The sequence below is a fragment of the Pholis gunnellus genome (genome assembly GCF_910591455.1).
Source record: "Pholis gunnellus genome assembly, chromosome: 18".
Taxonomy (NCBI): Eukaryota; Metazoa; Chordata; class Actinopteri; order Perciformes; family Pholidae; genus Pholis; species Pholis gunnellus.
In genome coordinates this window covers 10638028-10661919 of record NC_136545.1, presented here as the reverse complement: position 1 = coordinate 10661919, position 23892 = coordinate 10638028, and the positions used below count along the sequence as shown (strand labels likewise).

Sequence of the window (23892 nt, the reverse complement as noted above, 5' to 3'; positions counted from 1 at the left end):
CTAATTGGTTTTCACTCCATTCGCTCATTGTCTAATTGCCTTTGTCGTTATGATTTTCACTACAGTGGTTGCTGTCTGAACTCCTGGTATTCCAGTCATAAAACAGTAAAAGATGACGTGATGTAATAAAGAGAAATGTCTCAAAAACCCTTCGACTACATGCAAAATACAAAATACAACTGTATTAACAAAAAGGCCCGAGCACACAATCAGAAACGATGAGCGAAAGACTATTCCTCGAGTTGAATCAACACTTCAGAGCCTCAGAAGAAAAGCTGTGATATTTACTGAAGGACCATGTTATTCTCAAGTGTTCCTGTTATTTTGTCCATCCCATTCAAGGTCAGCACACGCATGCCACGAAGCAGCACACGTCTCACAGAATAATGCCACATTGATTTCTCTGAAACAGTATTACCACACTGCTTTATTCACGCTCAAGATGTGTCTAGTTGCTACAGCAACACATCTGTGTAAGGCTAAGTCATCTCAATGCGATTAAAGCAGGACAGCTGATTTTTAATTGCGCTATTTCACACCTAAATTCATTTTTTTTTTCTTTCTACAAAGTCCCAGCGTTTTCCACCAGGCCTCCCTCTCTCGCTGCATCATTATCGCGGGCTGATGTTTCAAACGGCCTTTGAAACACACGCTTGGTGGTTCGATACGGATTAACCAGTCGGTGAATGGGGTCCACCTTGTGAAAAAACACACTGATGACAATCAGACACACACAGATCATTAGCTGCACCCCGCTAACCCCCAACGGAGCCCGGGCCTTTGTTTTAGAGACGCACGTGTGCAAACACATAGACACACATAACGATGTGTGTGCACATGTAATCTTGATCTGCCCTCGGTGTGTCTCTTTTCATCTCTCACACACAGGCACCGACACACATTTTACTCTTACACACACTCTCGCTGTCTATGTTCTCTCTCTTTCAATCTCTCTGTGTGTCTCTCTCTCTCTCTCTCTCTCTCTCTCTCTCTCTCTCTCTCTCTCTCTCTCTCACACACTCCTTTCATTAGTGGGAGGCTTGCAGGCACATGCAGGGATTCTCCATTGTGCTCCCTATCAGCCTGCGGGATGGGGCTCACTAATTAATATTTAACCGAAGACCGCCTCCAAGCAGGGGAGGAGATGTACAGATAGATGTGTGGAAGGAGGGGAAGGTGGAGGGATGACCATGGAGGAGAAGGGAAGGACAAGAGGAGAGAAGCGAAGGAAAGACAAAGATCAGAGAGTGGTGGAAGCTTGAAGGAGGAGGCTCGGCTAGTGATGAGAGGTCGGGATAAGGAGAAGGGAGAGATGAGGGGAGGAGCCCGGTGATAAGAAGGGTTGGGGAAAGGCTGGATTCGATAGAGCATAGAGAGAGGGAGTTGAGGGAATGCTGAAAAGAGACAGGATAGGTTCAATGAATGGATAACGGCCAGAGTAAAAGTAAAGAAAATGGTGGAAAGAGTACCTGTACAGATGTTTTCTGATAGGTGTGAATGCGGAGAATGGAAGGAAGATAGATAAAAGGATTTAAAGGGAAGCAACAGTGGAAACAAAGTGAGGATGGAGCAAAAAAAAAACATGACAGACGGTTCAGCGTAATGAAGTGAACAAGACAGTAAAGTAAGAATGAGACTCTCTTTAGTCTTCCCAAAGGCACAAAATAAGGTCTGTGGAGCGTTCAGTCTCCTAGATTTAATAATCTTAAAGGAAATGGAGCATTGAGGGCTCTAGCTTGATGATATGTCGTAGAAAGTTTTTAAAATATTGGTGATCTTTACTTTCTTATGTTCACTTTCGTCTGTTACGTTTGTCTTGATTAGGACGTAGTATGGTACACAGTCTGGACTGGTTGGTCGCACTGCTGGATAAGTGTCATTGTATCGTACACTAAGTTAAATCATGTGGGATTCAGACATTTGAAAACTGTGAATCGACCACATCTGTAATACATTCATAATATTGGTATTTCAATACATTCAGTCACAATTCGAGACATAGTTCTTCTGAGTTGCTGGAGAAAAGTAAGACAAAAAAAGCACGCCAGAATATCTGCCCTTTAGTATAATCAATATTTTCCAGAGAACACGGTATGACTCTGTAAATCTGTTACTTTACTTTAATGTTTCAGCTCCCAAAGCAACCATTTGATGTATTTGGCTGCAGACTGACATGTGGAAACACAAGCTGGAGCATTCAGAATGTATTTGTCTCAATACAACAAGAGGACATGCTCATTTTAGCAGGATTGTTTTCACTTCAAATCAAAACACTTGATCAATAGATTTAGGAGGTGCGATATAAAAAGTATATGTTTCATGAAATTCTAATTTTGTGGAGTGGCTTTTAGCTAATGGACCTTACAGTGCAATACATTTTCATTATGGCCTGTCTGAGTGGGAATTAGACCGCTAACATTGCCAATTTTAATGCTAAACTCAAAGCAGACCATCAATGCTTTAAACTCTGCATCCATCATATGGTCACATGTTTTTTTTTTCTCCCTATAGCATGTATTTTAAGTTGCGTGTGTGTGCCACAGCAGCCAGATGTAACATGCTGTATGTTTTGATTGTTTTGGAAAGGTATTACAGAGGATCGAGGGAAGGAAAGTACAGGGCCCCTCTTATGAGATTATTTGTGTCCCCGCTGTGTAATCTGTCTAATCCAGCGCTGGATGGTTTGAGATTACATTAAGAGGAGTCGCTGCAGTTAATTAATCCATCCTGTGTCTTGTAGCTCCTTATCTGTCGTCCCTTTTCTCTCTGCCTGTGACCCACTAGCATGCATTCAAGAGGCAGATTAGCAGAGTGATTACTGGCATCCTCTCACGCTGTGTGTGCGTGTGTTGTTGAGATGACCTCAAAGACAAAGTAAGAAAAGGAGGGAAAAAGAAGGTGCATACTGTGTTTTTAAAAAAAATTTTATCACCTGCTGGTATGTTGCATATTCCTCTCCTCCTCGGGCTATGTCCCTCTCTTGCGTTATGCTTCCCTGCAGTGGTGCAGTCCCAACTAAATGCAGTGTCAGAATTTTGGATGCTGTCAAGTACTCCGGCAGTGTTGCCATGGTGAGGCGTCCTCAATGATGTCACTCACTCAGACCTCTGGGGACAGCGCCCCACCCCTTCCGACATCTCCCTGCCGGTATGTGTGTGTGTGTGTGTGTGTGTGTGTGTGTGTGTCTGTATGTGAAATGGGCCGGTGAAAATCACACCGTGTTATCCTTGAAACACCTGCCTGTGTGTTTCAGCCTATAATGAGCTGTCTAGCTGCAGTCTGCATGGCTTTTTAGAGACACATCATTATATTCTGCTGTGTGCACACACACACACACATTCTCTCTCTCTCCTCTCTCTCTCTTGCTTGCTCTCTCTCTCACACACACACACACGCATACATACACTCACGCTGAGGGATAACTATGAACATTATATCACAACAGGAACCAAAATCTCTGTAGCTCCTGCCACCTCTAGTAATATATAGTGGTGTGTGTGTGTGTGTGTGTGTGTGTGTGTGTGTGTTGAAATGCATAAAAGGTATTAATTTGTATTCAAGCGTGTGTGTGTGTGTATGGTAGGGTGGGGGCACCCCTGCTGGGTTCCTTTCATGGCAAAAGAAAGGTTAGATTCCTTTGGGAGGCTGCACTCCTCCTACTTTCTCTCCTTCTACCCGCATCTTCTTCATTCATTAGCTCAGCTTTTGATTATCTTTCTTTTTCTCCTCCCATCCTTTCCCACTTTCTCCTTGTTTTACTCAGTTCACCCCCCCCCCCCCCCCACCCCACCCCGTGTCAGCATTGTCTCAGCACTTGAGCGGGGGTCGTTGGGTAGGTGGGTGGGGCTTTCTGCCTGCAATTCGACAGCACTCCTCTCTGCTTGTGCCTGCTAGCATACACCCCCCCCCTCCATCCATCCCTCCCACCCTCTCTCTCCCTCTCTCTCACTGGTCCGCCCTCCCCCCACCCACACTTCTTTCATCAGCAAGCAATGAGGTAATCCCTAGCAGCCGCGTGAAGTGCAGCAAGTGCAGCGAGAGGGAGAGCAGCGAGCGCGTGAGCGACAGAAGCCGGCGCAGGGCAAGAGCAGTGGAGATGTCAGGAGCTGTAATATCTCTAGCTGTCATCAGTACCAGCTGTTAGCGGCGCTCGCTCGTGGCTTTTAGCTGATGTGGTCACCAGCAGCTGCCTGCAAGTGCTGTGGCGTTAGCTGTGTAGCTTGTAGCCCGGTTCTGTAGTGGTTGCACTATGTTCAGGGGCTGGTAGCCAGGCAGAGAGGCAGGCGAGGAGGCAGGCAGGGGTGGGACAGGCTTAGCCCAGGGGCTGGGGTTTAGATCGGACACCCTGGGTGGGGTGGAGATAAAGGAAGGGACAGGAGACGGACAACAGAAGAAGAGGGAGAGGTAAAAAAAAAAATAAAAAAAAAGGAGAAAGGTAGTAGAGGGAAGGTGTGCACCCACCATGACGGAGAGGTGTAGTCTGTGGAGTGCCCTGTCGGCTGCAGCATGCTGCTTCTACCGGGGGTCTTTCATACAGGTGCAGGTGAGTGAGCATCTATGTGTGTCTCTGTTTGTTTGCATGTGTTGTGATGCAGGAGCAGTGAGCCTGTGCTTCCTGGTGTGTAACAAAGTGCTCACAGTACCCAATATGTCAATACCAGGCATATGTGTGTGTCCTGATTCACCATCCAAGTTTCCTTATATTTGGCACATTTGTCTATGCACACGTGTGTATGTATGTGTGTGTGTTTGTGCTGGTGTGTGTATTTGCGGGAGGTGTACTCGCCGTTGGCTCCCCTCCTGTCCCGGCAGCCGGTAATGTCAGCCTGCCTGCTAGCTGGCAGACTGATGATATCATAGATTGCTGTACAGTACTTGGGTGTCAGATGGACTGTGTGAACGCGCGGCGTGGAGAGAGATAGAGGGGAATGGTGACTGAGGACATGGGGTCTGGGACTAAAGGGTGGAAAAAGAAGAGAGGGAATGTGTGTTTGTGATTTGTGTGTGAGAAGAAGAGAAAGAGTGTGTGTGTGTGTGTGTGTGTGTGTCTGTGAAGGGTACAGTAGAGTGAAGCATATCAGTTTTACTTTGGTCTAATTCTGGCTTCATGTCTGAAACCTAATATCTGACCTTATTCCTGGGACAAAATGACACCTTCAGCTTGTTTTGTACGCGTATACTTGTGTGTACAGCATGCCGCTGTGTCTGTTGTGCTTGCTATTTGACGCTCTTTTCTGTTGGTTTCTGCCACGGTTTGGTTTGCAAAGCTCAAAGGTTGTAGAATATTACCAAATATGAGACTTCCTTCAGAGCGAGCGCAGTGACAAAAGAAAGGAGAATACTTAAAGATAATTGGTTAATAAATGAGATAATGGTAGACTATGAAGAACAAAAGTGTGTTATTGCCTAGGGGTTGTGAATCAGTGCTGGACTGAAGTGGTTGTACAAGCTTCTCTGTTCTTCTCCTCTCCCTGCCACGTTGTTTGTAGCCGACTGTGTTGTTATAATTATGGCTTTACTTTAAACGGGGAAGCAGCAGAGGCGAGTTTGTGTTTGTGGTTTAACTGCGTTTCAGGGCAGTAATCCTCATGTTGGGTGTTGGCGTGTCCCACCCGGCAACTAGCCGAGGCGGTCGGTGTGTCTTCATGCTGGATTTCTTCAGTTGTTTTATTGTTCTAAAAACAAATGTCTGTCCTAAAAAGAGAGGGAGAGAGACAGTCTCTTCTTTGAAGGTTTTGGAGGCATCTGCTTTTGTTTAGAGTGAAGTGTTTCGAAGCTCAGAGTAATTAGGTTATTTTAATTCAATCTGTGGGGTGCCTGCAAAGTGGTGGTTGTGGAAGGGGTACGTATGTATGTGTGTGTGTGTGTGAGAGCGGGGGTAAATTAATTAGCAGTCGCTGAATGGTTAGAGTTAAGTGGGAGTCTTTCTATTGTAAAATAAATAATTACTTCATTCCCTGAAACTTGGGTTTGTTTACAAACGGTGCAAATTTTTTTTTTCTGTAGACCCATATTGATTCCCCAATCCAACCTAATTAAACATCGCCTGTCAAGCACAACGTTGTGTGTCATGTAACCCAAACAGTGTCTGCAAGCCAGAGAAGTGACGCTTTAATCATTACTTCTTCTGTGCATTCAATGTCATGTAGATGCTGTTTCCTTGCCTCCGGGGAGGGTAACCATTTGTGATGATGTTTACACTCCTACTTTTTCCTCTCAGACACCTGCAAAGTGTGATGGAGTCTTCTTTGATCTGATTCAGAAAGATTACTCGCTGCCTGGCTGGTGTGTGAAATTGTGAACACGCCAGTGGTGTTGATCTTGTTCTTCTTATCATTTCCCCTTCAAAAAAAGCACCAAGAAAAATCCCTCCCCTAATGACTGCAGATTGTCTTGTTCAGGCAGGCCGCTGCTTCGTGAGGGATCATTAGTGGTCAGTAACCACAGCAGGAAAAACTGCATCCACCGCTGTTATTTTAACCATTATATTTCCCCTTTTCAAGCTCAAAATAAACAACGTTGTCATGTTGATACTTCACTGTTGATTTTCTAAACCATAATCGCAGTCGAAAAATGGGTCAAATACCGTAAAACAAATGGTATTATGACTGAATTGATTTAGAACGCTGCACTGTAACATGCAGAGATGATGTTGATCCAGAGACGGTGGACAATTCATCAGCTGTATCAGTGGAGAGAGATTACACTTGATCCCCTGGTCTAGACTGCAGTATGCTAACTATGGACTCACACACACACACACACACACACACACACACACACACACACACACACACACACACACACACACACACACACACACACACACACACACACGCACACACATATGCACACATGCAGCCCATTGCAATACACCCAGTGCTTCCAGCTCATCGATGTAACTGGGACAATGTCACTTTCCGCTGGACTCCCGCAGCTTTAAAACGTTAAAACCCCCATGGGCTGCCAGAAAACACGCACACGCACACAAACACACACTCACAAATACATTAACATATGCATGGACACACAAAAACACAGAACTGCCCCCTCTACTTAAATTGTTTTTGAAGTTAATCCTTTCTTTTCTGCGAGCCTCTCCTCTCTCCCACTCCCACTCTCTCTCTCCCTCTCTCTCTCGACTCTGTCTCTGTAGCCTCACTCCCTGCTGACCTGACCAGCATGTTGCAGCCGGCCCCTCTGTCCTTTAGCGTTCCTGCAGCCCGACTGTATCTGGAACGCTGCTGTCGACCTCCAACCTCGCAACATGGCGCCTCTCCGCCATCCAGTCCCCTACACCGTGAACCAAGTGTGGATCCTCAGCGATCCAGCACCACATGGTGTTTATTCCACGTACTGTGGAATAATATAAGGCTAAAATATGACAACACAGTAGTAGACTATAAAGCCAACCGTTTAGTTTATGCTGACTTTAACTGAAAAAGCTGTGAAGATTAGATTGTTTTTTCACATTGGTTCTATGTTCCTGTGTTTACAAACCTTTTTGTGTTTCCTGCTGCAAGAGCATCCTGATCACCTTAGTTTACTGCAAACGAAAGAGTCTTGTGACAAGCACAGCTTCTGGTTATAGAACGTGAAGAGACAAATGAGAAGTAAATGCAAAAGAGCTGTTGATTATGCACCAGAGTACAACTTCAGTTAGTCCAATCACAGGGTGTTGGCCTTTGCGAACTATACTTCTAAATTCAGATTTTTACCCGGCTTGTTTTTAGTGAATCAAATTTTTAAATGTTGAAAAATAACACTGATAAATTCCCACATTTTTTTTTTTTAGATGACACCTGAAAATGTTCAGCTGTGGTGATATAAACAAGTTAGATCATCGTAGAGCTCCATTTATTACATCCAGTAGGAGGATTTTCTCAAGAAATCCTGCAACAAATATATCATTCATATTAAACTGGCAAGCTTTATTGCATTGATGTCGCTTCTGCATGTCTCATCTATGCTTTATCCTCAAGAGAAGGTCGCAGTGTGATAAACAGAAATTGAACCGGTACCGTCGGCTGCATGTCCTTAGCGCCTCCTCTACATAATATACATCTCTACACAGTTCACACTCTGTGCTGTGATGTTATTAGTTTTACAGTAACAAAAACACGGTTTCAGACATTCTCACACCCCTGCAAGGTAGTCGCATCTACTTCCAGTGATGTCTTTTAGACTTCCCTCCAGATGATGTCACAGTCTTGAACTGAATGGGAGAGCTTGGTTGGTTTTCGGTCCAGTCAGTCAGTCTCTCACAGCAGGTTAACCAGGAATCAGCTTATGGGTCAGATCCCCGGGGGGGGCCCAGTGTTTTTTTTATTAGCTTTACTCATCACCCCATTCTCTGTCTATTCAGTGCTAAGCTAGCTGTAGAAGATATGGCCCTGCTAAGTCCTTTATGTGTGTGTGTGTGTGTGTCTGTCCAAGCCAGAAAGGGAGCCCAAGCCAATTGGTATGTTTTAGCATTGAAATATTCACCATGTAATCCCCTCTTCTCCACTCCTCCTATCTCGCTCTCCCTCTCGCCCTCCTCCCCAAAGCTTTTCACCACAAATCCTCTTTTGGCGTGCCTGCCTGTCACACCCTCAGGCGCATAGTGTGAAGGGCAGCTGTGTGTGTGTGTGGGTGTGTGTGTGCTTGTGCATGCCTGCATGTGTGTGCTTAAATTGCCTTGTCCCAGAGTCCATATCCTCATTAGAGCACTGTGATGTTTTTGGCAGTAATGAGGAACACGCGTGTGTGTGTGTGTGTGTGTGTGTGTGTGTGTGTGTGTGTGTGTGTGTGTGTGTGTGTGTGTGTGTGTGTGTGTGTGTGTGTGTGTGTGTGTGTGTGTGTGTGTGTGTGGGAGCTCCAGACCATTCTGTGATTTTGTTCATTCATATTTCTCAGCTCTTCTTTGGTTTGTTTGTTGCATTAGTTGAAGAGAAGGATTAGTTTAAGCCGGAGTAATCGATCAACAATTCTTCAGATTAACTACTTTATACAAGTTTCTGTAACACCTTTCTTTGATTTGGCGATTTAAGCAACACTACAACAAGTCCTCGTACGTAAACAACAGAATACATAGTTTGTCATTGCCTTCCCAAGTGACCCATTTGAGCATCTTCTGGTCTGGTGCTCCCATCAGCAGGAAAACATTGTTTGTGCCCTAGATAACGCACAACAACAATTCATATGAACGTTTTCTTATCTGCCACATCAGTGGTCAGGGTTTGGGTGCTTGTGACAGAATGATTTGGGATGTTTGTTTTGAAAGGAGATTATGTTAGGAGATCCGCAGTTACCCACATTAGTTTTTAAAGGAATACTAAGACAGCCAAATAGCATCGAGTGGACTGTGGATTGGGAAATGCGCTCCGCCAGACCCACCCGGACCCTCAATTGTAGTATTGGACCACATGTGTTTTGACCGGAACAAGACAGCAGCTATCCGCAGGACATTTGTCCGAGGCTTTACAGTAAAAGCCAAACGGAAGGCTGCTATTGGCTTTCGCTTGCAGGCTCTTCCTGTGAGGCGGCTATACAGGAAGTGTTGAGTTAGCTTTAACGGCACGCTAAAGAGTCCACTGCTATCTCATTCTTCAGCAGCGCTTTGTCCACCTGATTCATTGTGCTCAGGCTCTCTTTTAATCTCCATCTTGGCCTGGCAGGTCAGAGAAAACACTGAGAGTGAAGTGGTCCTTCAGCTGCAGGTCACTATAAGGCAGCTTACTCTAAAAGGTAGAAAGAGTACTTTGATTCCTATAAAAGATCAAATGTCAAACATTAATATATCAGATCAGTCGTCAGACCTAAGAGCAATCAGGGGATGGCTTCAGTGAACAAGTTTTAAGTACTGTAATTTAAAATCAATGTGGCCGGGGTGCCTGGTAGAAATGTGTCTTCGGGGCACCGTATTGGTTCAGCAAACTCAAGTGCTTAATGTGCTCACCGTTCAAACAAGTAAAAATGCAAAAAAGTGGTCTCTTCATATCATGGCTTTTAGCTGCAGGCCAGGATCACAGAGTTTTCCAGCTCAGTGCTTCATGTAATCGTCTGCTCTCTCTCTCGTTGACATGATGGAGTAAAGCTTTAAAATACAATAGCATAAGAACGGGAACGTATGGCGAGTGCTGCTGTGCATTTAATCTTAGACTAGGCTCCTTTAAGCAGAGGCTGGTGGAGGAGAACGATTATTCCTGCCTGCAGGTTAGAGATGGAAATGGCCCTCAGCGTTATAATTATCTTCTCCTCTCTCACCAGTTAAGGTGCAGGGGCTGAAAGTAATTACTTTGGTGAATATTTACATTTTGCTCCTTTTATCTTTTAGTGCCATTGCCGCTATAGAAACTCATAAGTTTTCCAAAAAAAATTGTTTTTGCTCTTGGTAGCTGTGCACATAAAGGTGTAATTTGACATTGAACGTAGGTTGATAGACCATTAGCACAGTATGTATTGCATCCACTTTGCTCCCCATTGATCGAGAACCAGAATAATATTCTCCTCTCTCTTCTCACTCTGTCTCTCTTACTGCTGCATTCATTCACAATTTTTAATGTGGAGTTTTAAAATGAATGAAGTCAAGTGTCTGTTGGTTTTACAAGCAAACAAGGAGGGCTGAACTGTGTGTGTGTGAGTGTGTGTGTGTGTCAATCCTCTGAAGTCTCTCCACTAGTCTCTCGCTGAAGAAATCACACATGCCTGTGGATCCGCACACAGACACACCACGCTCACATATGCTGGGAACGCCACAGCTGAGAGGGAGTGTGGCATACTGAAGGGATTCGGAGCAGGAGGTTTGGCAATTGTTTGCTCTCCTCATCTCATGACCTGACCTGACCTCGGAGAAAGCGGAGGCCATCGGATGAAAGGCGGCCGGGCCGCAGCTTTACAGGCTCAGTTCTCCCAAATGAAACCAAAAAGCGGTTTCTCGCACAGGGAGCTGTGCTCTCATGCTTTTAATGCCCATTGTTTGGGAAAGTAGAGCCTTCTGGTTTGAAATGATACATAATGGATGCAATCTGGAAGTATAGCACCTGCTCAGACGTTAAGAGCGTCATTTTCATTTAGTAAAAGACAAAAAATATCACTGATCTATTTTCTGTTCATCATGTTGCAGCTATACGAATGCCTGTTGTCCGAATTAATTAGAAACATAACAAATCTAGTCATTGAAGGTATTGTTTGTACTATATCCGTATTAATATTGTTGAAAGGAAACTATTCATTTGTTCATGTAGGCTGAATATTCAGTGCAGAGTCCACTTCTTTAGGCTAAGGTTTCACAGCTTTCCGTGCCACTCTTGCTCTCTGTTTTAATCTCTATTAAATCCCACTGGGTGGAGGGTGTTTGAGTAACAAAGGCGCCCTGGACCTCTGCGGAGTTTTTAACGCATCGTTTTCCTTAAAGAAAAGACCTGGGGCTGTTCAAGCGTCTCTTGGTGATTTGCATAGAGCAGCTGAGAACGACAGTGGAAACACTCTAGTATGGTACACACACACACACACCCTACATGTACATGCCTACACATGTATTCATGGGTCTACACATTGTATGGATTGTTCAGTCTTTAAGGTGTCAAACAGTTTGCATTTCACTCGCATTTGTCCTTAAACGATTATCAGAGATGTCAATTATTTTTCTGTCAGTTAGGTAACTGACTAATTGTTCCAGCACTACTGCAGGTACACAAGTTAAACACAAGGTGCTCACTCATAGAGATTTGGCAGATAGTCTAAATCTGCTAAAGATACTGATAACATGAATTAGTTATTAATGAAGCAGATCGGGCTGTTAATGTGAGTCAGATACAGATTACAGATTAAACCGATTTAATTGACTGAAATGTGATAGCTTTGTTGGATCTAATTCAATTCAAATTAGATTCTGAAGATAAGAATCCATGCAGTGTGGACACAGATCGTGAGCTCCAACACATATAAATCATGCATATACATAAGCACGGTTTCAGTAAAAGTGATTAGGTTCAAGCAGAGAGACGGAACAGTGGATATCAGTTATTAGGTTTCCGCTATGTAACAAGTGAGCAATAGAAGTGCCCAGATATAAGAGAGTAATGGACAAGGCACAGGCAAAGAACATCCAGCAAGGCAATTATTTTCTGTATCAGACATATCTCAAATCGCATTATCATGGTTGGGGAAATGGCTTTCGGTATGCCGTATCTGGACCTGTATCTATCTATAGTGTGCATGTTGAATTTTTCATATAAACTCTCAACTACAGCATGTTTAAATGAGATTCGGTGCTGGTTTGCCTCTTGTGTTCACACGTGAAGTCTTGGATCAAAACCCAACCGCTATGCTGGCAATTACAAGCCCGCGAGTGACATCATACTCCAAAAGAAGGGGTGTTTGGGTGTGGAGTGGGAGGTGTGGGTGGTAAGAGGGGGAGGGGAGTGTGAAAGATGTAAGGAGGAGAGAGAGAGAGAGAGAGAGAGAGAGAGAGAAAGAGAAGGAGAGTGAACGCGCAGCACTTTCTAACAGGCTATCACAGGCTAATTTCCCTCGAGCTTCTCTTAGAGGAACGACTCTAGTGTCTCCCATGGGAGTGTTTACACTCACACCTTCACTCTCACACACACACACACACACACACACACACACACACACACACACACACACACACACACACACACACACACACACACACACTGAAAGCGAGTCCTTTTCTGATTTATTTTTTTCTTCAATTTTTTGTGTTGCTTCAAAGCAGTTGCAAGGGCAAGGCTGCTCTCAAAAGGTGCACGTGCATCAATGAAAATGTGTTGGTGTGTGTGTGTGTGTGTGTGTGTGTTTATTGCAAAGTCCCAGCTAGCAGTAAAAGCTCCATCGTCATTGCCATGACAACAGCCCAGTAACAACAGGGAGACAACACCCATCTCAACCCTCCCAACCCCCATCAGTTTTGTGTGTGCGAGAGTGTGTGTGTGCATCCTTGATTACTTGCATATTTGATAGTGTGCATTTGAGCGAAATTCCAGTGTGTGTGTGTGCGTGCGTGCGTGTGTGTGTGTGTGTAACAGAGAGAGCATCCATTAGGGAGCATCCCAGCAGGTACTGTCTGTGTCTCTGACTGATGGACACGGCCTTAATAGCTCTGCCTGTATGCCTCTGTGGGGAGTGGTCACACACACGCACGCACGCACACACACACACGCGCTCCATTGCTGCCTCTGTATGAATGGAATTGATACCTCAGCTGCGCTCTCCCACTGTCTGCCTCAGCCAGCCAATTGTTCAGCTCGCTTCTCAACCTCCAGGAAGAGATGACATCATTGCTGGCCAATGGCAGCACTGCTCTAGGGTGTGCTTCTTTCTAACGGTCTGCATGATCAAGGGTGACGAGGAAGGTTGTGTGTGTGCGTATGCATGCTGGTAATAGGGAGATAAAACTGATTGATTAGCAGCCGTGGCCGCCCTATGGGATCAAACTGTTTCTCATTTCTATATCATCATATACCCATATCCTTCCTCCCGTCTCCCTTTTTTCTCTCGCATCTTTCTCCCTCTATCACTTTTTGTCTTTTTTTTTTCTCTCATCCCGTTTTATTCTTTCTTGTTTTCCTCCCATCTCTCCTTTTTCATTGTCTGTTTACCTTTTTGCGTCTCTGTCTTTCTGCCCTCTGCCTTCGCATCTTCAACTGCATCATCATCATGTCTTCCTGTGTGCTTGTGATGCGTTTGTGTGTCAAGTTCCAAGGCCAGTCGATCGGTCATTGTTTGTACTGTGACGAGGCAAGAATTATGTATGTGTGTGTGTGTGTGTGTACTGAGACAGCAGGGACTAGGATGACACTGTGACTGAGCTAAAGATAAACTTGTTCATGATACACTTCCCTACTGTGACCTTCCATTTAAAGTGAGTGTTTGCATCACGGATTGCCAGACATGCACTATTTTGTTGGCTTCATATCTAACGGGCCGATATGAGAAAGCAAGTTTACAAGGCAGTGAATCTTTTTTTTTTTTTTTTTTATCTCAATTGAGCTTAAAGTTGAGCCTAATCCCTTAGCATGTACAATTAAATTGTTTTTGTGTACAATAATGCGTCAAAAGCTGTGGTTGTTTGTCTGAGAGTGACCATGTCTGCATCTACATTCCGCTTCTTGGCCGTGGTTCAGCCATCAAAGCTGATTAATCCTCTGCTGTCAGTCATTGATTAATTAATTAGATGCTGTGTCACCATATGTGCGTGTATCCATGGTAACGAGGCTGCGGCTTAGGCCACAGCCTTTGTTGAAGTTGAGAAGTAATAAAAGCAGTGAAAAGGTATATTATGTGTAAGTGTATTAAGTATAAAAGCAATATATGTTGTGTATTTCCAAAGTACAAGACACAATCTGCAATACAAAACAAACAATGCCCCTCTGCGCTGTCTGTCACTTGGCCACATACAAGTAGAGCGCATATAAATTGCTCTGTGTTGCAGCATTCCTCTTAAACTCACAAGTCAATGAGAGGTACAGATTTCCATTTTTAATTTTAAGAGACCAAGGCCCTGTTCTCCCTCTTCACCAACCCCCCCCCCCCCCCCCCCCCCTCCCCTCATTTAGCCTCTCTGCTGCGTGTCCTTCAACTGCTGCTTCCTCCCTTTTGGTCCCTTTCCTGTTTTAACTGCATTGGAGAAATGCATTGTGGGTTTGTGGTGTTTCCCTTCACACCTGTCACTATCAAGATAGATGGTACTAGTATGGATGGTAATGTTGCTGGCTTGCGGTTAAATGGCAGGCAAGGAATGGATGTGTGTGTGTGTACATCAGCTGTGTTCATCTGATTGGTTGTAATATATGTTTAAATTCATGCACGTGTGTCTGCACATATACGAGTGTGTGCGCGCCTTTTTGTGTGTGTGTGTTAACAGATGATGGTTGGTATTGATGTGTCCTTAGACCTTCCATCCATCAGTGTGCTGACCTTTTACCCCAAAAAGCCTGCAAATTAGCCATTAATGGTTCAGCCCAGAGAAGAGAGAACGACAGCCCTAAGGGGTGATCGTGTGTGAGTGGTTGTGTTGTGTCTTTCTGAAGAAAAACTGCGACTGAGCTGGGCAAAAAGTGTTCGTCTTTGTGTGAATATGCTGCTTTAAAATGCCATGATCGGCATATTTATCGCGATGAGGTCTATTTTGAAAGAATGCTTTTCCAGTTTGCTGACAGTTTTCTCCCAACCCTCTGCCCCGCCGATCACCAGCTCTCCTCTGAGCTGCCAAAATGAAAGGTTAGAGTTGTGTTTCCAGCCGAGTGAATAAACTGCCCCGAGCATCTTTCAGCTGTCCCAGCTGGTCCAGCTTGTCAATAGGCACTAACAGCTCCTTTTTTCAATTACAGACAAAAGGCGGGCGCTCTTTACTGTGAGTGAAATGGTTATAAAATCAAAGACCGATCAGAAAGTATGCGCTCTCATCATAGGCAAATATAAAGTATCAGATAATACATAAAGAACATATTCCCTGCTTTGTAAAACATATACATTTGGAACATTTTGCCTGGCTCAAGCCTGTGCAGTAGCTTTCCTTATATTTGCCTCTTCTGAGTTAAATGTGCTCATTGTTATGTGTATATATATGCCCGTAGTAGATCCGGGTGCCATAGTAAGAAAATTAGGAATTTAAATAAAACTGGTGTAGAAGTGTGTATAACATACATCTGTCTGTCTCTGATTCGCTGATGGAACAAGGTGATGCTCCCGCCGTTATTTTACATCAACACACATTCACACACACACACAAACAACTACACACACACACACACGCCAACGGACCGGCTGAGTGGATCGGTGAGGGAAAGTGCACAGAGAGAGGAACGATATGATATGTGTTTGAGAGATGGCAGGTTACAGCGGGAGGGAGAGATGAACTGACAAGTGGACTGCGATGATTAACTTAAGAAGAGAAGAAGGAAAGAGGAGAATTTTGAGTGGAGACATAAAGGAATGGAGGAGGAAAAAGACAAACGGTAATGGAGTTGCAAGGATAATAAAGTACATATTAGGAAAGTAAGAGATGAGAAGGACAGATGAGCTGTGGAGGAGGAGGAGGAGGAGGAGGAGGAGGAGGAGGAGGAGGAGGAGGAGGAGGAGGAGGAGGAGGAGGAGGAGGGAGGAGGAGGAGGAGGAGGAGGAGGAGGAGGAGGAGGAGGAGGAGGAGGAGGAGGAGGAGGAGGAGGAGGAGGAGGAGGAGGAGGAGACTGGCCTCCACTCCGTTTTACATCTATCTTTCTAAGAACAAGACAAGTTCAGGGGAAGTTAAAAGTGTTCAAATAAAGAGCATGAGAAACTCAGAAGTGCAGAAAACAAGTCTTCAGTGTTTGCCTGAAGCGTGGTAAGCTGAGGAAAAGTGGTGGAAAATAAAGCAGAGAAGTAAAGGAAAGCCATAGTCAAGACGTGTGTGTGTGTGTGTGTGTACATTCGAGCGGTCTATAAATTGCACTGCACTGAGAGGTAAGTGAAGAAAGGAAAGCAGGCCGAAATGCAGTGATTGAACAGCAAAGCCTCAATTCTCTTTGATTACTTTGAGCTTTAGCCAGGAAAGATGGACGGGGTCGATTCAGCCGTGCCAGTCAGGGTTTATAAACATCTTGAAAAAGAAGTGTTTTCAAACAGTTTCTACGTGATCCAGATTATAAAACAGTGTCGGGGATTTACTGTATATCGTTGCTAATTGTGAACTAGCAAAGTGGGGTGGACACACTGAACCAAATATGGCAAATGTATTAATTAATAGCCTGTTTTAAAGGTACTGTGTGGAGTTCTTGAGCACTAGTAGTGCTACAGAGCAATGTTGTTAAGAGTGGGTCCTTGTATTGTTAGTGTTTTTCGCACATGCACAATGACAGTTGTGATGCAATACACAGTCCTGCCATATGCCAACACATAAAACAAAGCACGCAGCACAACATAATGCCACAGCGATGGTGAGTGATGCCGCAATGAACAAAACTGAGAGCTGGAAACATGACTTGCTAAATGTTGTACTTCCTTTCAGCCGTGTAGGCAGAAACCCAGGTCACCACACTGTAATGTGTGTAAATTTAAAGCATGAGTCACTGTGAGGGGCGAAAAAAAGCAAAAAGCTGTGTGACTGAGTGGGCTGCTGAGGTATTTGTTTATGCTGGTGTGGCTCCATGACGTCATTTTCTGCTATTGTTGTGGGTCTACGATCGGATTCTACTTCATTTGGATTGAGATCGGATTCATTCTTGGCAGTAAAATCGGGCTTTAGTGGCATTTCATCTGAATTCTCTGTTTTTGTTCTATCTTTTAATGTACCGTCTTTAAGTGAAAGCTGAATCATGCTTTGTGAACTGCATGACCAATCAATAGCAAAACTAACAGAACCATAGGAAGAGATCCCGCTCACACACACACACACACACACTCAGACACACAATGGGATACCATGATGGCTGCTCCCAACCAGCCATGTTTTCCTCTTCAGTGCACCTCGCTGCACATGGCGGAGCACGTTAACCTCTCTCCATCACACACACACACACACACGTCCATACAGTTCTCCTCTGGGAAACACCAGCTGGGGCATGCAGAGTATGGAGTTACCATGGCAACGGCATCTATAGGTGTGGCATTGCTGAGTCGACAGTCGGGGGGGGGGGGGGGTGAGTGAGTATGTGTGCCCGTCTTATTTCATGTGTAGTAGTGTGGCATCTGGTGTTTATTGGGGATAATGGTTTCTATCCATCCACTCGTTACTGCAACAGTCTTTCCATTTTACAAACAGACATCTGCAGTCAAGCAGTCATTTTATTGCCGTACTTTCCTTGTCTCTCTGTCAATGCACACTTCTATGCCGTAGTTGTGCAAAAATAATAAAGCCAGTAGTCTCCCGTGTGACAGAACCCAAACTTTGTCGGCAAATAGAGTTCTTCTGTACAATCCCATCTCTCTCAGTCGTCAGCTAAACGAGAAAATGTGTTTTTAAGGCCTTTTTTAAGCTAACCGGCTCAGTTAAGACCTCTAGCCTCGCCCTCATTGGGTGAGCTTGTGCAAATAGAAATGTGCATGTGTTACATTCTGTACGCAATTACACCAGCGCAATGTGTGTCGCTACATTGCTGTGTCATTAGCAAAAGTATTAAACTAATTGTAATTGAATTAGGTTTCGGAAAGCCATCTAATTTCACCCAGTGAAACGTCTAATTGAATCGGTCTAATCTCTAGTCAGTATCTGGGTGGTACTCTGGGTGACATCAACGCTCCAATCGGTCTTCACAAGTTATCAGCACCGTCTCTAGTTTTAATTGTGTCTTACAGTGTGTGTGCGCGCATTTGTGGGGAAAAGACTAGTTTGTGTCTGTGCGGACGCTTTGGGGAAATGGATGTTTACTTCCCCTCACTCTTCTGTGTGTGTGTGTGTGTGTGTGTGTGTGTGTGAGAAACAGAGAAAGGGTCAGGAGGCGAGGGAGTTACGTGCAGTTAGGAGTCACACTTAACAGTCAAACATCATTAAAATCTTCTCTGCCTCCGTGTGTGTGTGCGCATCAGGAAGTCATATGTATTTATATCTTTGTGCGTATGTGTTTCTCCGTCTGTTCGCGTTTGTGGAGATGTCAAAGTTTTTTTTTCTTTCTTCTCTTTTGCATTTCTGTGATACGTTATGTTTTTCTGTTTTCTCTCTCATTGTCGCCGACAGCGCTGTCATGAAAACTCTCCGTATACAACAGAAAAGGAACAATTCAATTCACAGGAGTGACAGTATTGCGGATACAAGGATGATAATAATATAATAACAACAAATCAAACAAGCACACATGCAGCACAGACACATCGAGGGAGGACATTCAGCCGCTTTAGGCAGCTGATTGTCGGTATATCTATTGGCAAGATGACATATACACACACACACACACACACACACACTCTCAGTAATGGTCTTTTTATCAAAGTGCTGATAGATGTTGCTCAGGAAGGTTGATTAGAGAGCGGGAGGGAAATAGAGAGAGGGAATGCTCCAGTAGGTCTTTGAGCCACAAACAAAAAGCATCAAAAGAAGTGAATCACAGAGGAGGAGGAATTAAAATATGAATGGTAGAGTCAGACACAGAGAGAGAGAGAAGAGATGGGTTTGGATCATAGACAAGAAGGCAGATACTTGCATAGATGTATTAAAGGACATTTCTTACAACTTGTTTTATTTTCATAGTTGTTGCCCTCAATCGCACCAACATTATTGATGATGGAGACAACAGGAGGTCGTAGCTTTAAACGGTCAGACATGTTTTCATGTGTTTTATACACGTCCACAGTTCAACTATATGACTTGTAACCAGTGAAGGGGAGATTTAAGGGCTGTTGCCCGAGCTGACCTAATAGGCTGAGATGTACCAGAAGCTGTGGCTCACACAGTGCTGCGGTGCAAAGGATGATTCTAACAGACACTTTGGGTGCATTCGCTTTCATTTTGACTTCCACACGCGTTCCCCCCCCCTCTACCCTCTCTCTTTTCAAACAGAGTCGGCTTACTGTCCAGCCGCCATAATCCAGATGGGAGGAGTTGATCAAAATGTTGATATGCTCATCAAGGTCACTTTCAATTGTCAGAGCAATTAAGCTTCATGAGCAGACAAGGGTTAATTGAGGACTTTCTTTTCCCCGGGGCAGTGTCTCTCAGGCTACATAGCAGGCCGGCATCTGTCCTGTCCTCCGATTCATGGAGGTTGAACCTGCAGAGGTCTAGAGACACTATAAATAGCTCAGAGTCCTTGGCACATTTTTGAGTAAAGAAAGTGATCTATATGTTTTTGTTGCAAGTCAATATTTTCCTAAAAGAGCTGCTATATTTGTCAGTCAACGATAAGGCAGTAAAGGACAGTGCTCATTGTGGAATCGGGTATCATAAGGTACAGGCTTTCCATCAGCAATAATGTCAAGGAATGTTAATTTTCTAAAATGATGCGTTTGTCACTGTCATCTCCACAAATTGAGGTAATAGAGAGAACAGGGTTGAGGGAAGGGAGGCGATAACCTGGGAGAACCTAGGAAAAGTGAGAAAAAGACATCATCTCACGGAGAAAGTGTATATGTAGAGCAGATTGAGAGTCGTTTTGAGAAAGAGAGAGAGAGAGGAGCCCCACCGTGCTTCCTGCAGTCTCAGTGGGAGTGGAGCTGTATGTCATATCCTGTCCATCAGCTGTCACTCAATCTAGAGAGTCTCTTCTCTGACACCATACTGACTGACAGCTCACACAATCCTATATATATATATATACAGTATGTGTGTGTATATTTTTTTATATATATATATATTTCTGTCAACGCCCTGCATGTGTTTGTGCGTGTGTTTGTGCGTGTGTTTGTGCGTGTGTTTGTAGGACACACTCATTCCTAACGACAGCAGAAGGTCATTATTATCAGTCTCATACTCTCTGCCTGTCTCTCCACCAGTCGTCACAAGCTCTTCGTCTGAGGCCGGTTCTCTGATACTGTCTGATCACATGAGACATCATCGCTGTCATTTTTATCTGTGTGTTTTTTTTTTTTTGGAATGCCCGGTACGGCCCATGTGTGACAAGTGCTTGTGCACAAGAAACGGAGTGGATTCAATACTGCAAAATGTATATAAATAGCCTTTCATCTCGGGGTCTGTGACTACACTGATCTTACTAACGGTCAAAGCTTTGATTTCTCATCTCAAACTGGTTTAGGCCCAACAGGTTCTGGATCTAATTTCTCTCCATTTCCTTACACGTGAGTCACTTACGATTTTGTTCTTGAGTTTCTTTCACATGATATCATGTGAAACTGTGCGTTGTGTTTTGAAGTCTGCATGTGCTCCACAAACAGCCAGTCTAATCAATGAAAGAAGCCTAATTACTGACAGTATTTTCACCTTTAGAAGAGAGAGGTTATTCCAGAAAGTGAAACAACATCTAATACATATGTGTGTCATCTGATCCCGCTGCTGCATCAATTAGGCTGATATTAGGGCTGTTATTACACCCGTTATCTTGCATGCCGCGCTGGATGATTGTTATTTACAAAAATGTTGCAACGGACACATTTCAAAAAGGGATTCATTATGTATTGATCGGCGTTCTCCATAGTGGTTGAGTCTCCCTTGTAAGATGCATACAGTAATAGTTCAGGGACATTGACAACTATTCAGGCTTGTTATACTGCAGTGGCTCAGGCTCAGGTCGACTTCAGACTGAACCCACTGTTGAGCTTTCTTTATTGCATCATTGCAAAAGCAGTTTCATTAGCTCTGATTCAATGCCATTCCCACCTTTGCTAAGAAAAAAGTACAGGGTAAATATAAAAGGTCTAATGTTACCAGCACTCCCTCTAATGCTCGTATCCTTTTACATGTGCATTGAAGACTATTATACCCGTGTGAACCAGTGTGAATGTAACAGTGGAAATCAGGCCGGAGGGCACGGAGGGATTATAACAGTCTGGAGAGGGGTGATATTGGTCACGTAAATACACATTAACTCCTATAATGTGAGTGTGTGTGTGTGTGTGTGTGTGTGTAATAGGAGATAGGAGGATTCAGGGGTCTTTATGCGATAATCCTGGTCTCTATCTCCCCAAAAGAGGGGATACATAGAGTTAAAGGGGGCGAGAAAGAGAAAGCCGATCAAGGGATTGTAGGGATCTTCCAGACTTGGACCCCTGACCTTTATGTATGTGTGTGTGTGTGTGTTTGTGTGTTTGTGTGTGCACATGACCAGGAGTTACCCCCACCCCTCTAACCCCCAAATCACCCAAACCCCCCCCCCCCCCTCCCTGTCACCACCACTCTCACTCGGGGCGTTACCATGACAACGGGGTTAGAGGCTAGCCCACGAGCTGAAAAAGAAAGAAGATGCATTCTGACATGAGCTGAGATCTAAGAGCTGCAGTCTGTTTAGAAGGCATTCCTCTCCTTTGTGGGCGCTTCTACTGATGGAATGTGTTCCTCTCTTCTTCTTTTCCCCCCTTTGCATCCATGCTGGTAAATTAGACTTTTTTTTCTCCCCTGCAGGTTTTTATACTTGTCAGCAATCATCTTCCATTTCATTTCTCATTCATGCCCTCACTCCTGGAGTTGTTTGTTTTTAGTCGCATCCCTATAAATTGCTCAAGGTACTTGCCTTTGTGCTCCTTCCACAAGAATTAGCAAACAAAACTAGTTCAACCACAAACGGCAACACGCTGATTTGTGCCAGAGTGAGCACTCTCCCTCCCACTGTGTTGTGCATTGTGAATACCTGTGGCTGTATATTTTTGACTCCGCAGTGAACCAAACCACAGTAATGAGATGGTTTTAGTTGAATCTTGCTGTGATGACTATTCAGATTGTTTGTTGAATCAAATAATGTCCGTGTTCACTTTGATTTGAGAACTGCAAACCCTGCATACAGAAAACAAAGAATACAGCAAGCATGCAAAATGGACAAAGAGATAAACGTATAAAATAACCATTTTTTTGTGGAACAGACAACAGAACAAAACCACGAGCCGCAGTACACACACACACACACACAACGTGCTAAAAAAAAAAGGCGTGTGCGTGCATAATATATGTATAAATATGTGCATACATTTAGAATTTCTCCCCATTATCATCCCTTTCATTTATTTTCCTTTTGAGTCCATGTTTTTTTCTCACTGATCTTGAGTGATAGCAGTGTCAGTTTTCACTCAGGGAGGGTGTGTTGAAGTCATCCAAGGAAACCGTCTAATTGGCTCACTGTGAGGAAAAGAGGCTCAAGTGCGTGTTGGTGTAAATTAGGCGATGTATCACACTGTGCGTTTATCTATAACTCCATATTCACACATGCACACACGCCCCTAACCCCTATAGCCTATTCCCTGTCTCACCCCCATCCATTCAATGTGTACAGTACACCGACTGTTCACATGAAAGTCTCGAAGCCAGTCTTTATATTAACAGTGCTCTTATCCTTGCTAACCAAAAATAGAGCTCCATCCGTTGATAGTGCCCCCCATGTGGAACACACACGTATGCAACCACCCCTACATGGATGAATGGACACCCATACACATCCTGCATGCACACACACACACACATACACGTATACACACCGATCACTTTTCCTCTCTTCGCCCCCCTCAGGGGAAACAAAGTCCTGCATCAGCTCCTAAACTGCCTAAACTCTCTCATCTGCTAATGGGCTACCTGTCTCCCTGCGTACAGTATCTGCCTCTCTGTCTCCATTAATGAGTTTGTGTCTGTCTGCCATTCTGCCTTCCTGAATGTCTGATGTCTTGTCTTTATGCATTCTGGTTGTTTTGTCTGTCTGTCTCTGACATGTCTGCTTCTGTGCCTCTTGGTTCATAGATGTGTTGATCTGACATTCTGTGCTACCGTGTATCTATGCTGTAAGCATCCTCTGTCATGCTTATACTCGATATACACACAAACCTCATCATGAAACACAATCGTGCGCCTGTTTGCTTGATGTCTATGAAAAGTAGTAGCAGATGCAGTTACAGTAGTAATGCCAGAAATGCTGTATTACTACTAAAACTACTACTAAAAACATGAACTATAGAAATGACTGACTATACTATACTGTACGTTGTAGTTAGCGGTAGTATAGCGTCTAATAGTAGGAGGAGTATTTGTACCAAAATTGTTATTAGGCCCAGTATTTGTTATCAGTATTAGAAGTAAAAGAATTAGGCTATACATTGTAGCGGTAGGGTGAGAAGAATTACTGATGGTAGTACTTTTACTTGTTGTAATTGTGGCAGTATTGAATGCTATGAGTATTGGTAGGAATCATCATTCTGCAGTAACCGAGTAACCATTACTATTAGTGGCGGTAGTAGTGTAGTACACAGTCGAGTTACTGCTACTACATGATGAAAGATGGAAGACTCTTCTTGACACACCTACAAGCAAACAAACACAATATG

At 44.0% G+C, this 23892-nt stretch overlaps 1 protein-coding gene across 1 annotated transcript in view; it reads left to right on the top strand.

Moving 5' to 3' along the window:
- The first annotated feature begins 4395 nt into the window (after window positions 1-4395).
- sh2d3ca (SH2 domain containing 3Ca) overlaps window positions 4396-23892 on the top strand; it is a 33935-nt gene continuing 14438 nt past the window's right edge. Inside the window, exon 1 of the mRNA XM_079179695.1 lies at window positions 4396-4543. Coding sequence (XP_079035821.1) covers window positions 4463-4543 — 81 coding nt within the window. The 5' untranslated portion in view covers window positions 4396-4462. The remainder of the gene's footprint in view (window positions 4544-23892) is intronic.